The sequence below is a fragment of the Oreochromis niloticus genome, linkage group LG16 (genome assembly GCF_001858045.2).
Source record: "Oreochromis niloticus isolate F11D_XX linkage group LG16, O_niloticus_UMD_NMBU, whole genome shotgun sequence".
NCBI classification, from domain to species: domain Eukaryota; kingdom Metazoa; phylum Chordata; class Actinopteri; order Cichliformes; family Cichlidae; genus Oreochromis; species Oreochromis niloticus.
The window spans coordinates 25,097,995-25,112,425 of record NC_031987.2 but is presented as its reverse complement, the minus strand read 5'-3'; the positions used below and the strand labels follow the sequence as shown (position 1 = coordinate 25,112,425).

Genomic DNA, 14,431 nt, shown 5'->3' with positions numbered 1-14,431 from the left:
CAGCACCATACGACATTGTGCAAACTCTGGTGACGATACAAGGATCGTTGGTTCACATTATCCTGGATCAACATCAAACACAGACTGATGACAGTAAACAAACAACAAACAAGTTATTGGACAATTCAGTAACACAATCAGAATCCTTTTTTTAGCACCAATCGGAAACATTTTTTATGATTTTTTTCAGAATTTTCTATTTATTTTATTATGTTTATTTTCAGTGAGAAGCTCCAGGCTGAATTTGCTGTTTATTGTTATGTTTTTGATAACCACAGAACAGTTTTTTATTTCTTATTTTTTACTTTTAAACCAAAAGTCCACATTGCTTAGCTGCCTGGCAAAGTCACTATCAATGTTAGTTCATCAAATCTGTAATGTTTCTTTATATAAAATCACATTTCTGGACATGCTAAAACGACTTCCTCTGTATTACTCCAGACTGAAAGCTGCATCTGGGATTGGCAGATGCAAGTGAACTTGGATCAGAGGCTAATTTTTCCCACAGAGATCGTAACAACTACTCTGCGACCAGACCTCGCTCTTTGGTGTAACTCCCAAAAACTTGCATATGTCATTGAGCTGATGGTACCAGGGGAGGAAGCATTTGAGTGTAAGAAGCTGCACTATGCCAACTTGGCAGCTGAGGCAGAGGACAGAGGCTGGAAGATCAAGGTGCACCTGGTGGAAGTGGAGGAGCTTTGTTGTCAGTACAACAGCAAAACTGCTTAGAGAGACTGGGATCAAAGGACAGGCACAACTGCAGGCTATAAGAGAACTAGCTAACACTGCTCAAGGCTCGCAAAATTTCAAAATCTCTGGTAGCCCTTCGGGCAGGGACTCTTCAGTTTTTGGTAGCCCAAAATAAATTTAAGTAGCCCGAATAAAAAAGAGAGCAATTTTTTAATGTTTTGTTTCCTTTACAATATTATACATTAAAGTATAATATTGTAACGGAAACAAAAATTAATCAGAAAATTGTTAAAATACAAATCACAACAACTGTATAAAAATTACAATCATCAACTCAAATACTTGGTTCTAATTGAACAGAAATTTCTATGAACTTGTAAGAACTGTGTAGAACATGAATCAGTCTGTGTCAGATCCTGAATCTGAAATTTCCACAGAAGTCACGGGTAAGAGGTAAGGGGAACCAAGATCGAGGACATTTGCTTTTTGAAGTTTGCAAAGACTGCTAAATTTGGCCAATGGTAGTTCACTCTTTGCAACATAGTACGCTTTTGAAAGATTTTTCAGGACTTCTGCTTGTGCTTGGTTTATTTTTAGTATGTTTTTTGCAATTGCTGTTTGTTCTGGGAAAGATATTGCAGACTGGGCAATAATGCATTTCTTGCATTTCTCATGGGTTCTGATGGGGTCTTTCTTAAAATTACTGGTCCCAGTTACAAAGGCGCTTGTCGACTCAAATGAAATGAAACTCACAACACACCTGGCAGAACATCATGTTATTTAGCTCGTCATATTCCAGCCAGAGAAATTCTTTTGTCCATGAAACCAAAAAAGCTGAGCTTTCTTTTTGCCTCATAGTCTGATTTGTCATAACTTTTCCATTTTGTGGTAGGTTTTTCATTGGCTGCCCCTTCTTCACCCTGACCTGTCTTATTTGGCTCAGCAGACCTAAAATACCGGCGTAAATCCTGCTGCTTTTACACACGCACTTACATAACGGTCAGCGATTCTCTGCGCAATCGACCTCTCACATGTTTAAGCTTGCTGTGGGAGATTTCACTTGTCACGTTTGAATAGTAAGCTAATGAGTGATAAGACAATGTCAGAGGAATTGGTGCGCAATTAATCGTCACTCACCAATCAGTGCTGCCGCTCTCTACACACCGTTCGCGCGATCGCAAAGTGAAAGTGAAAGCAAAAAACAAGCACAAATTCAAACGCGATTTCAATATGTCACATATTGGCAGTGGCTCATCGATGCCAATGACATAATTACTCAGCTACATTTTCGAAAGAATGCAAAAGCATTGACATATATTTTCCCTTCCTATGATAGCCCGACGGGCAGGGCTGAGATAGATTTTGGTAGCCTGACTGGAAAAATCGCTAGCCCCGGGACGTCGGGCTAGCGATTTTGCGAGCCCTGCTGCTGAGAGGACCAGTCACTGGCTGTGGTTTAAAAGGGCTGACATCACTTAGGCAGCTACAGCAGTCAGCTAACCATGAGAGAAAAGAAATATTCTGCTCTTCTCCCCTTTTCTGGGAGGCAGTGGGGAAGTAGAGCGTATAGCCTGATCCAGCGAGGAGGTGTGGGAAGCCAGATCGGGCTCCCCCCTTCCGGCTCTCCTCTCTGCTCGCTCCTATCTCGTCCCTTTTGTCTTACTTCTCTGTATCACCTTTTCTATCCCTTTGAAGAAGTGAGGCTCCATAAATACTAAAGAGGTAAGTATTATTTCTCAGTTGCATTGAATAGATAAAAAGAAAATGTAGGAAACTAAACAGAAGAAAGAAGAAGAGAAATAACAATTTAACATAAACCAGTGACTCCAGGGCCTGATCAACCCTGGCAGGGCCTCCTTGATTAGGGTGTCTAATGATAATGGCCGAAACACCTGATGAATCCAAGGTCGACTACTGACGATGTGTCCCAAATCTTAATATGATATCTAGATCTGATCTCTAATCCCTAAACCTAACCAAGGAAGGAAAATGGCAGATTAGCCTGGGTAAAAGACCGAAAGTTGAGGCACACAACGATGTGTGCTGCTTGCAAAGTTTCTGGGCTGCCTTTCCTCATAACAGCCATCCCTCAAGAGTCTCTCCATCTAAAGCAATGCATTATCAGGGACTGTAACATCTAGTCCTTTTAACTGAATTCTTTTAAATATGAATAATGTCAGAAAACCCACAACAATAACAGCAACCGCAACATAACAAACAACCATCTTAACAGTCGGAGTTACTACGTCTCCAACATCCTGCACTTTTCCAGCTTCACTTTCCACGAGTCTCTGCTGCAACAACTTTTCATCTGTTTCACCTGCAGAGAGAACATCAGCTGTAAACAGTGGTTTAATGTTTAGCATCTGTGTTAGCAGCATGCCTTTCCCCCTTCACACTTAACACTGAAAGAATTGAGCAGAAGAAGCTGTGGATAAATTTTAGCTCACTGGCTTTTGTTTGTCTATTTGCCAAGTCACAGATAATCTTCTGTAGAGCAGAGAAATACTAGCAGCAAGCAGTTTTAGATTTTTAGTTTATAATTTCACACTTTTATGTTTTGAGGTTTTTATGACGTGGGAGCTGAGTGTGAGCTCCACAAACTCACCTGTGACTGTGAGGTTGATGAAGTGACTGATCTCAGTGTGAACTCTTTTACTTCTCACAGGGTTCCTCACTGCTACGTGACACTCATACATCCCAGTGTCATTAAACGTGACGTTGTTCAGGATCAGAGAAACGTCTCCATCCTTCATCTCTGGGTCCCTCAGCTTCACTCTTCCATGAAAAGATGGATGTTGGTAGTTTTCATAGGAGCGTTTGTTCCTGTAGAAGTAGACGTAGCCGTCTGTGTTCAGGTCAGCTCTGCTCCACTTCAGCACTGAGATTCTTTCATCTGTGGTAATCTGACACTGGAGAGTGACGTCAGCTCCAAGCTTCGCCTGCACATCCTGCTGCAGAGCTAAAGGAAAGAAAATAATATTTTTTAAATGTAACTCCTTTTTAAACTTTTAAAACATTTTTAACTGTTAACGGCACTTGATAAGAATTTGTGGCTGAAAAATCAAGAAACAGCAAAAAGCCTTAAACAGCAGTTCCTCTAATGCGCACACACACACCCACACACACACACACACACACACATATGGAGCTATGTGATATAAAGGAAGTCCTAACACTTCAAGCAGAAGTGGTTTGAGGAAGGGACTCGGATGGATCTCACTTTTTGTTTTTTCACTGTTAAAAGTGAGCTGTAGTGGGGGAAAAAAGAAGGTCAAGGTAAAAAAATGCACATTTTACAATGTTAAACACTTTAAACATCTCCTGGTGTCCATTTCAGATCCCGAGTGACTGCTGCTGTTCTCATCGTGCAGCAATTCAAAGAACACAAAAACCACTTACAGCAGCCAGACTCAGGTGGACTCTGGGACTTTAAAACCCCTCTGCCCCACCCCTGAATCTGACATCAACTGTTACATCATTAACCATGTGCTGTAATGAACATAAACTCTGATTCTCATTCAAGGTCAATGAAAAATGAACATAAAGAGACAGAGGAGTTCAATCTGCAAACAAAACAAGGGATTAAACATTTAACCTGTTAAACACATCACACAGAGAAAACACAAAAAAAAATTTCAACTGTCTCTCACTTACCTACAGAGCCAGAAATCATGAACAGGAGGCTTATGAGGGACTCCATCTGTGACTCGAGGCTGGAAAGTGAAGTGTTTGCAGCCTGACCTGCAGTTAAAATGTTTGAGATGAAAGATGAAGTGAAAGTGTTCTTCACACATGTATACTTTATACATCCCCTGTAGGGAAATTCCTCTCAGCATTTAACCCATTCAGTGAAGCAATGAGCAGCCACCAAGCCAGCGCCCAGGGAGCAGTGTGTAAGGTACCTTGCTCAGGGGTTCTTCAGGGTAGCTGTTCAGTGGATTCAAACCCCTGGACCTTCTGATCATGGGGCAACCACTTTACCTACTGAGCTATCCCTGCTCAGACATGTTAAGTTCTTCCTTAACTTTGTCAGTATTGGATTAGATCAACAACTGTGGCCTACTTCAGGACAAACTTGGCCTTAACATTCAATGACTCAACAAATACATCAAGTTAGTGTTAACCACTACTGGGTGGGGTCATCACGTACACAGCAGCTTCAAAGCACACAGGAGGAATACTGCATGATGCCAAAATATTACACAGAGGCTAAATGATCTTCAGGGCTTTGAATTTGATTCAGTTCTTCAACATTTCACTGATGAAACCTTTAGCAGTGTGATGTGGAGCATTAGGAACACGATGGGCATTTAAAGGAAATCCGAGTGCTTCTGAGAAGTGTTACAGAGATTGTTATGCTTGTTTCAACCAACAGATGGCAACAAAAGTCACAATATGAGAAACATTTAGTGCCAACAAGAATAAAGTAATGAAAATTGTAGTAGTGACTTTTATGATGTTTACAAAATAATGCAGAGTGCAGCACAGAGACTGTGGCTGCGGGAATGACTTTTCTTCTGTTTGCTCAGTTTAATCAGTCACATTTTATATAATTTTTTAAATAAAACTGACTGCGATGTATAAAAAAGAGAAATGGTGTAAATAATAGAAGCCAAATACTGTGTCAAGTCTCATTTGCACAACTAGTGCCGCATTTATCATTGTACTTTGAAAAGTTTTACTTTATATGACGTGAAGTGGGAGGCGCTCAAACGGTCGGTTAGGCGCACAAGAAAAAACAAAACAAAACGGCTTGTTTTTATGTGAGAGCGCACAGAGAGAAGCACAAAGTATGCGCAGAAAGTTTTTAACCTCCTCACATCGTCTCTGACTGATTTTTTTGGTTTATGGAGTCATCAAACAAAAAAGAAAATATATATTTAACCGCTCGGGAGTCTGTGCGGAAATTATGGTTTCCTTAACTGTTTATCTGCAGTGAGAGCTTGAAGGTCACGTGGTCCAATTACAAGCAAGTTTACAAATCTAATATGAACAAACCTCTTAGTTCAAACTCACCTGCAGACACAGACAGTAAGTCCAGCAGACACGCTCCAGTGTCGCAGCAGCCATTTCCTCCTCATTGTTCTGATGATTCAACTTTTGCTAAATATCCAAGGATGGTGCGATTTTTCCGAGAAGGGAACATCCCTGTTTAATCCTGACGAGGCGATTAAAGTTTTTCAATAAAGCCAAAAGTGTCCAAGCGTGAAAACGTGCATTTGTTTACATGTGCGCGCTGTGTCTTTTCAAGGAAGAAGAAGAAACTGAGGGTGGGGTCAGGGGCGGTCCTGGCCTGTTTGTTTCACATATGTGTGTGATGAAATTTAGAAAACACATCAGTGCAAATTATAATTATATATCATAATGTCTTCAGTTTGTGTGTTTGCTGTAGGGCTGTCAACGTTAACGCGATTAAAAGTTTTAACACGATCAACCCATGTGGAGCGCATAATGGACCAACTTTGAACAAAATGCGCGAAATGCGTTGACAGAGAAATTCCAGGGATCTTGAGTCATTCTGCGCGCCAGACAGATTCATTGCATTAAATGTTTTAATCGTGGTGACAGCATTAAGGCTGACAGCCCTAGTTTGTTGGTTTGTTGTTGTTTTTTTTTCTTTTCTTTTATTGCGAGTTGGTTATTAGATGCTGCTCCAGCCAGCGAGTGAATCCCCCGCCGCCCCGCCCTCTCCAACCTGTGCAGCAAGCAGCAGGCGCGCCTCGCAAATGGAGGGCGCCCTTACTCCCAGCAAATGAGCGATAGAAAACCGATCGGTGCCTATGCCGTCCCCAATATGTGCTAGCATGATGTCGGGCCAGCATGGGTGCGAGCAACTTTTTTTTTGCCAATGCCATGATACCGCCCCCATCACGATGCCGCCCTGGGCAACCGCCCATATCAAAAACCGTTACTGGGTGGGGTCATAAACACATACACAATAACAAAGGGGCTAATAGCAGTATTCATGCTCAGCTTTAAGTGGATCTTCTCTGGCTGTGACCTTGATGTGAGAATGCACAGCATTTCTGTGTCATCTCTTACCCTCCTCCACACTGACACACTGTCTCACATTTTATTGGCTCCAAACTAAGAACCTAAAAATGTCTGAAAAGAAAAGGTTTGCCCTGAAACTCAAACATCAGTTTACAGTAGTGTCAAACATGAGACCAGAACCAGCCTACCACACGGTCCATTTCAGTCCACTTGAAGTGAGGGAGAGAAAATGAATTATTGTTATCTATAACTTCTATATATAGATGTAAAATACTCCTGTTTATGTATAGAAACTCTACACGGGAAGGTTGTTGTAAATTGTAATGTAGGCATATTCTTAAAACTGCTCTCAATTTCCCTAAATCAGGCTTTATTTTAAATCAGTTAATTTATAAAATAAGAAAAAAAGCAGTTGGTTTTTTTTCTAGAGGGATTTTTTTATTGAGATTTGTGGTTTCAGCATTTTCTTAAATATCAGCTACTATTTCAGTGGTCACCTGAAACTAGTCTGTTTCTTAACAGTCCCATATTTTTATTCTTAGACTCCACTAGAGCAACGTTTAGTGATCCATTACACCAGGACATATTAACATCTTATTCTAAACTTTTAGAAAACAGAGCACTGACACTAACAGTTCAGAGTTTCAGGAACAAATGCTTTCCATTCACACTCAGGACTTCAATTATTATTAAAAGAAGCATGGCTCTGGAGGATGATAGTGTTTAACATCTGTTGAACATCTGTTTAATGCTGGATTGCGCTACTGTGTTCATCCTGGATCAGAAGGAGAGGCTGATTTCCAGATATGAAAATTCCAACAGATGCAGTTTATTTTATATTCAGTGTGATGGTACGTGAGGGTTGGGTATTGTGTGGTTTCTGCAAACAGGAACAAACTAAATTACAAAATAAATAAGGATCTTCACTGGCTTCAAACACCCACACTACTGTGCTATTTTAAGTTACATCAATGCAATTTAGCTGAACACAAATTCAATAAATATATTCTAAACAATTAATAAATGTGCCACAAGAGGGCACTCAGACACAACAAGTCAACATATCTCTAAGCAGTCGGTCAGCAGTCAAACCTCCATTTAGCTCCCCTAGTGTGCTTGATAATGACTGAGCTAAGCTCCTGTGATTGATTTGAAAGTTTCCCATTTTTCCACTGTGGCTGTAGCTCAGGAGGTAGAGCAGGCTAACTACTGGTTCTGGCTCCCCAGTCTGCATGTCAAACATCCTTGATACCAAGATACCAGTTATGTTTAATTTCAGTGTCGCTGAAGCTTCTTTTGTTTGAAGGTTGAATATAAACAGTCTGCCTGCTGATGATCTCCTGTGATGAAAGATGTGGTGAAATATCAAAGATGTTTTTTTTACTGGTTGTACTAATCACAGAACGAAAGATACAAGGTGACAATTTACAGAGTGAAGCAACTGTAACCCGACTTCCTCAGAAAACACTGAATTACATGTGTGTGACGTCAGCAAACTTTAGAAACTTTATGCAGATTTCTTAATGACGTTTCTTTTTTATTTTGTTTTCTTGGTTTGTGTAACCATGTCAGTGTTTTACTTGCTGACATGAGAACTACTTCAACAAATTTCCACCATAAATTCTGTCACATTTTCCAAAAAAAGAAAAAATTTGACTCTCCAGTCAGAGTTGCTGAGTTCAGGTAAACTGTAGTTATGCCAAATACCTGATTCATGGTTTTAAAGTATTCTGATCAGTTATTAACCTGTGCATCTCTGTGTCACAGCATGTCTCTCTCCCCTCACCCCCAGCAGGTCGCAGCAGATTAAATCAACAGGAAGAGGTTTTCTTTTTTCTTTTCACTGTTGCCAGGTGCTTGTTCATTGCTTGATTGTTTCTCTGTTATTGTAGTGTCTTTAATTTACAGTATAAAGCACCTTCATACTCCAATAGATGCATCAGAGAGCAAGTGGAAGTTAGTATCTTGCCCAAGGATATTTAGCATGCAGACTAGGGGGAACAAGCCAGGGATTGAACCACCAACCTTCTGAGCTACAGCCACCTCCTGTGTCAAACTAGGACATGATGCAGTTTCCAGGGCATCACCAGGGATGTTTCTACATTTAACAGCTGATCCTGGTATCAGCTGTAGGTGACAACAGATAGAGTGATATGACCCTTTGAATATTACCCATAATGCACAACATCAGGGTGCCAATTCTTGTTTCTATAGGGACCGTGTTTATCTCCTTAACAACATAATGTTAGCTGCTGTTAACAGTTTGCCTGTTTCACTTTGCACAAGCAAAGACGACATTCAGCTTCATTTACAGCTGTCAGCAACTCTAAAAGATTCTCAAAGGGGTTCAGGTGAAGCACACACAGCAGAGATGCAGTGTATATGTAAATAATTGATGTACATTGAGATGTAACAAGAAATCATCCTGAGGGGCTCTTTATTGCATTGTAAAGAAAGTAACATTTCAGGCCATTTCCTCACTCTCATCACTAGGATTGGCTATGAACTGCTCCTTTCTTCTTTTAAATCTCAAAAATGCCATAAACCCAATGACGGTAGTGACGAGAACAATAACAACAACAACAATCTGAATATTCAGAGTTTCTGCTTTTCTATCATACATGTTTCCGTCTGTAGCTCCTTTTTCCTTCAGCTGCTGCTCCAACATGGTTTTATCTATTTCACCTGCAGAGAAAACATCAGCTGTCAGAGCAGAAACTGAAACTCCAACACAGCAGGGAACCAACAGGTGAAACTATCAGAAGCAAAAAAACTTGTTTAACATCAACTTAGGGAAATATTTCTACTACAGTCTACATTTAAAATTACACTTTTTAGGACAGAAAATATGTTTTGCAGTTGATCATCCACAGAGTTTGCAGCATGCTATGACTTCACCCATCACATGGTCATCCACCCGATATGTCACAACTTCAGAAAATTATAACTGACCCCCCAAAAATGGGACGTAATGCAGTTTCCAGGGCATGTAGACAAACTCACCTGTGACTGTGAGGTTGATGAAGTGACTGATCTCAGTGTGAGCTCTTTTACTTCTCACAGACTTCCTCACTGCTACGTGACACCCATAAATCCCAGTGTCATTAAACATGACGTTGTTCAGCATCAGAGAAACGTCTCCATCCTTCATCTCCGGGTCCCTCAGCTTCACTCGGCCATGAAAAGATGGATGTTGGTAGTTTTCATAGAAGCGTTTGTTCCTGTAGAAGTAGACGTAGCCATCTGTGTTCAGGTCAGCTCTGCTCCACTTCAGCACTGAGATTATTTCATCTGTGGTAATCTGACACTGGAGAGTGACGTCATCTCCAAGCTTCACCTGCACATCCTGCTGCAGAGCTGAAGATGAGAAAAGAATCAGTAATGGTCTGTTATTTTAATTCATGAAGCTGCTGTTAAACATGACCATTGTTTTTTTTAACACACTGCAGTCAATAAAAAAAACAAAACAAAAAAAAAAAAACACTGAAAAACTTGTTTCCATGCATCTCAGATGAGCAAACAGGTTTCCTTTAATACACATACATTTATTTTAAATGTCTATAAGTGCACACTGAGGCATCTTGAAGATGATAGTTGTGTTTTATGTGTTTATGTTATTGTATTTATTCATTTATATTTAGCACTAATGAAAAACAAAAAAGTAAATTTTCAACCTCTGTGGCAGAAAAAACAATTAAATCCTGAAGCACTACAAATGCAGTGCCTCTAATGTCCTCTTGAGGCTCTAAAAGTGGCTCTGTTTGCATTAATTATTATCTTAAAATGTCAAAATAAGCATATTTACAGCAAAAACTGTTTGGGTCTTTATACCTAAATTCTCCCTTTCTAACAACTCCATATAGATCTTGGGGAGGCTTAAATTGAGGAAACAGACCTAACAGAGGTGGTTGTTCCTGCTAGCTGCCTGCCATCTGTGTTAATCATGATACAATTATCTAAATTTGTTCGGGAGATATCATGTTCAGGGTGAGATAAATCCTCTGACCACAGGTTCCAGCTCAGTGTGAGTCTGTAAGAGTATCCTTCACCAGCTTTTCCAGTTGGATTTAAAGCACTCCTGAATGATATTACTCAAGATAATTAAGCAGTGTTATCATTAAAACACTTCCATTCGCTTCCGCTTATCCTTCTTCAGGGTCGCGGGGGGCGCTGGAGCCTATCCCAGCAAGGCGAGAGGCAGGTTAATCCCTGGACAGGTCTCCAGTCTGTTGCAGGGCTAACACACAGACAGAGACAACCATTCGCACTTACATTCACTCCCACATTCACACCTACAGACAATTTAGAGTTTTCCAGTAACCTAACCCCACTAACTGCATGTCTTTGGACTGTGGGCGGAAGCCGGGGAGAACCCACGCAAACTCCACACAGAAAGACCCCGGCCTGATGGTGGAATTAAACTCAGGACCTTCTTGCTGTGCGGCAACAGTGCTAACCACCAGCAACTTTTCACTGATATTATTTTGCCCTCTGACACCAAGCATGAGCAGCTGTGATCACAAATGTCTTGTAAGGCTGTCAGATGGTTTTCACCTGAACACACATCTGTGATGATGTGTTTGATGTCCAGTCGCTGGTCCCTCTTTGCTTTAAACTACCTCCTGCACAAAAGACAGTGACTGATGTCAGACTGATGTTAATGATTTTCATTTCACACATAGTTGCTGATATCCTGAGCTGAACTGACAGCAGCATTAACAGTTTAAACCTTTGAGGTAAATGCTTTTTATTCTTCTGTGAGATATTTTTCATTTCCAGGTAGTCTCTTAACACGTTTAGACACAGGGATCACATTTTAGACATGAGCACAACTAATAATGGTAATATGATAGTTAAGAAAAACATGTTTTCTTATATTAGAGTAAGATTTTTAATTATTTCCATCACCACAACTGTGAAAATCCCACGTGTTATCGTGAATCACTCTCACATCAACTTATCGTTGCATAGTAAAATCCCCTACCTATCAATACCAGTGGGTATTAGAGTCATAGTACAGATGAGATTTCCTCAGAAACTCTAAAAAACTCCCCATCTTAACGGGCCTGTTTAGCACTTCCTGCTTGAGCTTTCACTTCATTTTGTGATTGAAAAAATCACAGTTATGGTTGAAATACACAGTTGACCATGTTAAACACACTTTAAAGGGCAAACGTCTCATACTTGATACATTCCTCTTGACATCTCCTGGGGCTCTATAAGCAACAATAAGCCTGCCTTCATGATGTTGATTTCAGACGCTGACAGGCTGCTACTGAACTCTGTCAGAGTGTTGTGCATGGTGAAAATTTGCAGTAAACAAGTGTCAGAAGTGTCAAATGTGATAACAACACATCTTGCCTAAGCATCGGCTCGTGTGAAATGGATACAGACAAATGGGTTATTATAGCTTGCTATGCATTTTTACCAGGGCCGTATCTAGAGGGGGGCATGGACTGCCACTGCTAAACTATTCCTATTTATTGTGGTTTAACGTGTCAAGGTAACCATTCTTTTAACAACACCATTAAATGTATTTTTTACTCGTAAAACTGCTTTCAACATCTCAACTATCTGAACATCTGAGTAAACACGATCCCAGCAGACCTCTGTACCTGTCCAAATAAACTATAATTAAAAGAGTAACATGGGCCACAGCCTCCCTGCAACCCTGGTGAAGATTAGAGGATGGATGGAGTAGAAGTTGTTATAAATCCATTAAAATTTATGTTAACCAGACACTTGACTTTGTTGAACACTGAAAAAAAAAAAAACTCTTTTAAGGAACTTAAAATAATCATGGAAAATATTTCCACATTAATAAATGCTTTTCTATTGGCATTTTTTGTTGGACTAAAGTAATTTGCATTAAATTAAGTAGGACTCAACAGTAATATATAAGTTGATTCATTGCATAATGCTAAAAATAAAGCAATTTAAATCCATGGAAATTCTTTGATGATTTTTTATGTTCATTCAAAGAGTTATTTTTGGTGCAGTTTCATTGTTAAAGACTTGAGTGTAATGAACGCATTGCCTTAATCAAGATCAATGAAAAGTGGCAGGGAAAATACATTTAGTCATGTTTTGAACAATTTAAGTTCAAGTTTTTGTTTTTCCAAAGAACAAGGAAAAATAAACTTAGTTACTGTCTGTGAAGGTTCTCAGTCATCCAGGTCATCGTAGTCTAAGGAGCTTGGAAAGAAAACCGTCTGGACTTCTTTGAGTTGCTTGAAGACGTTTCACCTCTCATCCAAGAAGAACTGAAGAAGCTTCTCGGATGAGAGGTGAAATGTCTTCAAGCAACTTAAAGAAGTCCAGATGCTTTTCTTTCCAAGCTCCTTAGAAAACTTAGTTACTCTTAATAGATTAGCTTTGAAGTTTGACACGAATTAAAATATAAACATGCTAAGTTTCACTCACCTATAGATGAAACAATTAGAGATAAATACAGGAAGATTATTAAAGAAGTCATCTAAAGTATGATAGGTGGTCGGAGACGGCGGAGCAGCTGCACACTGAGCAGAACAGGAGGAAGACTAAAGCAACTGAAAGCGAAGAAGTCACAGGGTTTCAAAGAAGTTATTCAAAACGACAGAACAATCATACCTCTATTTACATACAAGGCGATAGAATACGCACTTCCTTTCGTTGATGTCTTTAATATAAAGTATCACTGATGATGCATTCACAAGAACTCAGGCTGCTTCACAATATTGATTAGCTTGAAACGCAGCTGTTTATCTAGTTCTTAGTAAAGCTTGTTAGCTCAAAACCTTACAAAAACATGTTTTTTTCAAGTCATTTTTTACAACATTTAGTAAAATATTTGTAACTTTTCATATTTAAAACACAATTTTAAATGTTAAATCTAAATGTTAAATCTAAATATTATATTTGAATCTAAATGTTAAATCTAAATGTTACATGAAACTAAATATTTAGCTAACATGCAAATTTATTGTACGGATCAACGGAAATACCAAAATAAAAGCTTTACGAAAACTTCCAGTGCAAAAGGGTGCCAGTAGTGGTCAGATTGTGTCAGCTCTCCCCTGATGGCCAACAAAACAGATCTTCCGATGTTTTCAGCTAAATCGCTGGACATGCTCGTAGGCAAGAAGTGAAGCCGCTTATGGTGTTGAGAAGTGACCATCAGGGGATGGATTTAACATTTAACATTTAGATTCAAATATAATATTTAAATTGATCATTTAACATTTAGATTTACATTTAGATTTATCTTTGAATTTAATATTTAGATTTAACATTTAAAATTGTGTTTTAAATATGAAAAGTTACAAATATTTTACTGAATGTTGTAAAAAATGACTAACACCCTCCACCCCCCCCATGTTTTTGTAAAGTTTTGAGCTAAATGTGGAAAAATGTTGCCGGTAATTTCAGCATCTTTCACATACATTTCATATATTTCAGTCCACTCTGTCCAAATAAAAATGTCAGGACTGCATACAAGTTTGAAATAAGAGTTTTATCAGACGTGCATTGATGGATGAATGTGTTCCCTTCAGGCTGGGTGTATGCTCGGATACATGCTGCCTCCTGTGGAGCGACAACAACAGGAACAAGATTTCGTGTTTTAAATGCTCTGACAGCAGCAGATGTCACAAAAAGCGAGATGGATAAATGCAGTCTTCAGTGTCGTAGCCAAATAGTACACCTTTCATTCATAATATTGTCAGTCCAAGCCCATTATGTATGATTTATTTTTTCTGGGTTG

At 39.4% G+C, this 14,431-nt stretch overlaps 1 protein-coding gene across 9 annotated transcripts in view; it reads right to left on the bottom strand.

Annotated features, from left to right (window-relative positions):
- LOC102077385 (myelin-oligodendrocyte glycoprotein) overlaps window positions 1-13,239 on the bottom strand; it is a 32,955-nt gene extending 19,716 nt beyond the window's left edge. For 2 of the 9 annotated variants that reach the window (XM_025903690.1, XM_025903691.1), the window contains exons 1-3: window positions 5,713-5,950; window positions 4,351-4,448; window positions 3,302-3,655 (exon numbers count right to left, since the gene is read on the bottom strand). In XM_025903690.1, coding sequence (XP_025759475.1) covers window positions 3,302-3,655; window positions 4,351-4,448; window positions 5,713-5,777 — 517 coding nt within the window. In that variant the 5' untranslated portion in view covers window positions 5,778-5,950. Of the gene's footprint in view, window positions 1-2,550; window positions 3,014-3,301; window positions 3,656-4,350; window positions 4,449-5,712; window positions 5,951-7,497; window positions 9,376-9,693; window positions 10,048-13,113 lie in introns of those variants that run through there. The other 7 variants (XM_025903695.1, XM_025903689.1, XM_025903697.1 and 4 more) reach the window with 7 other exon arrangements.
- Window positions 13,240-14,431: the final 1,192 nt, after the last annotated feature.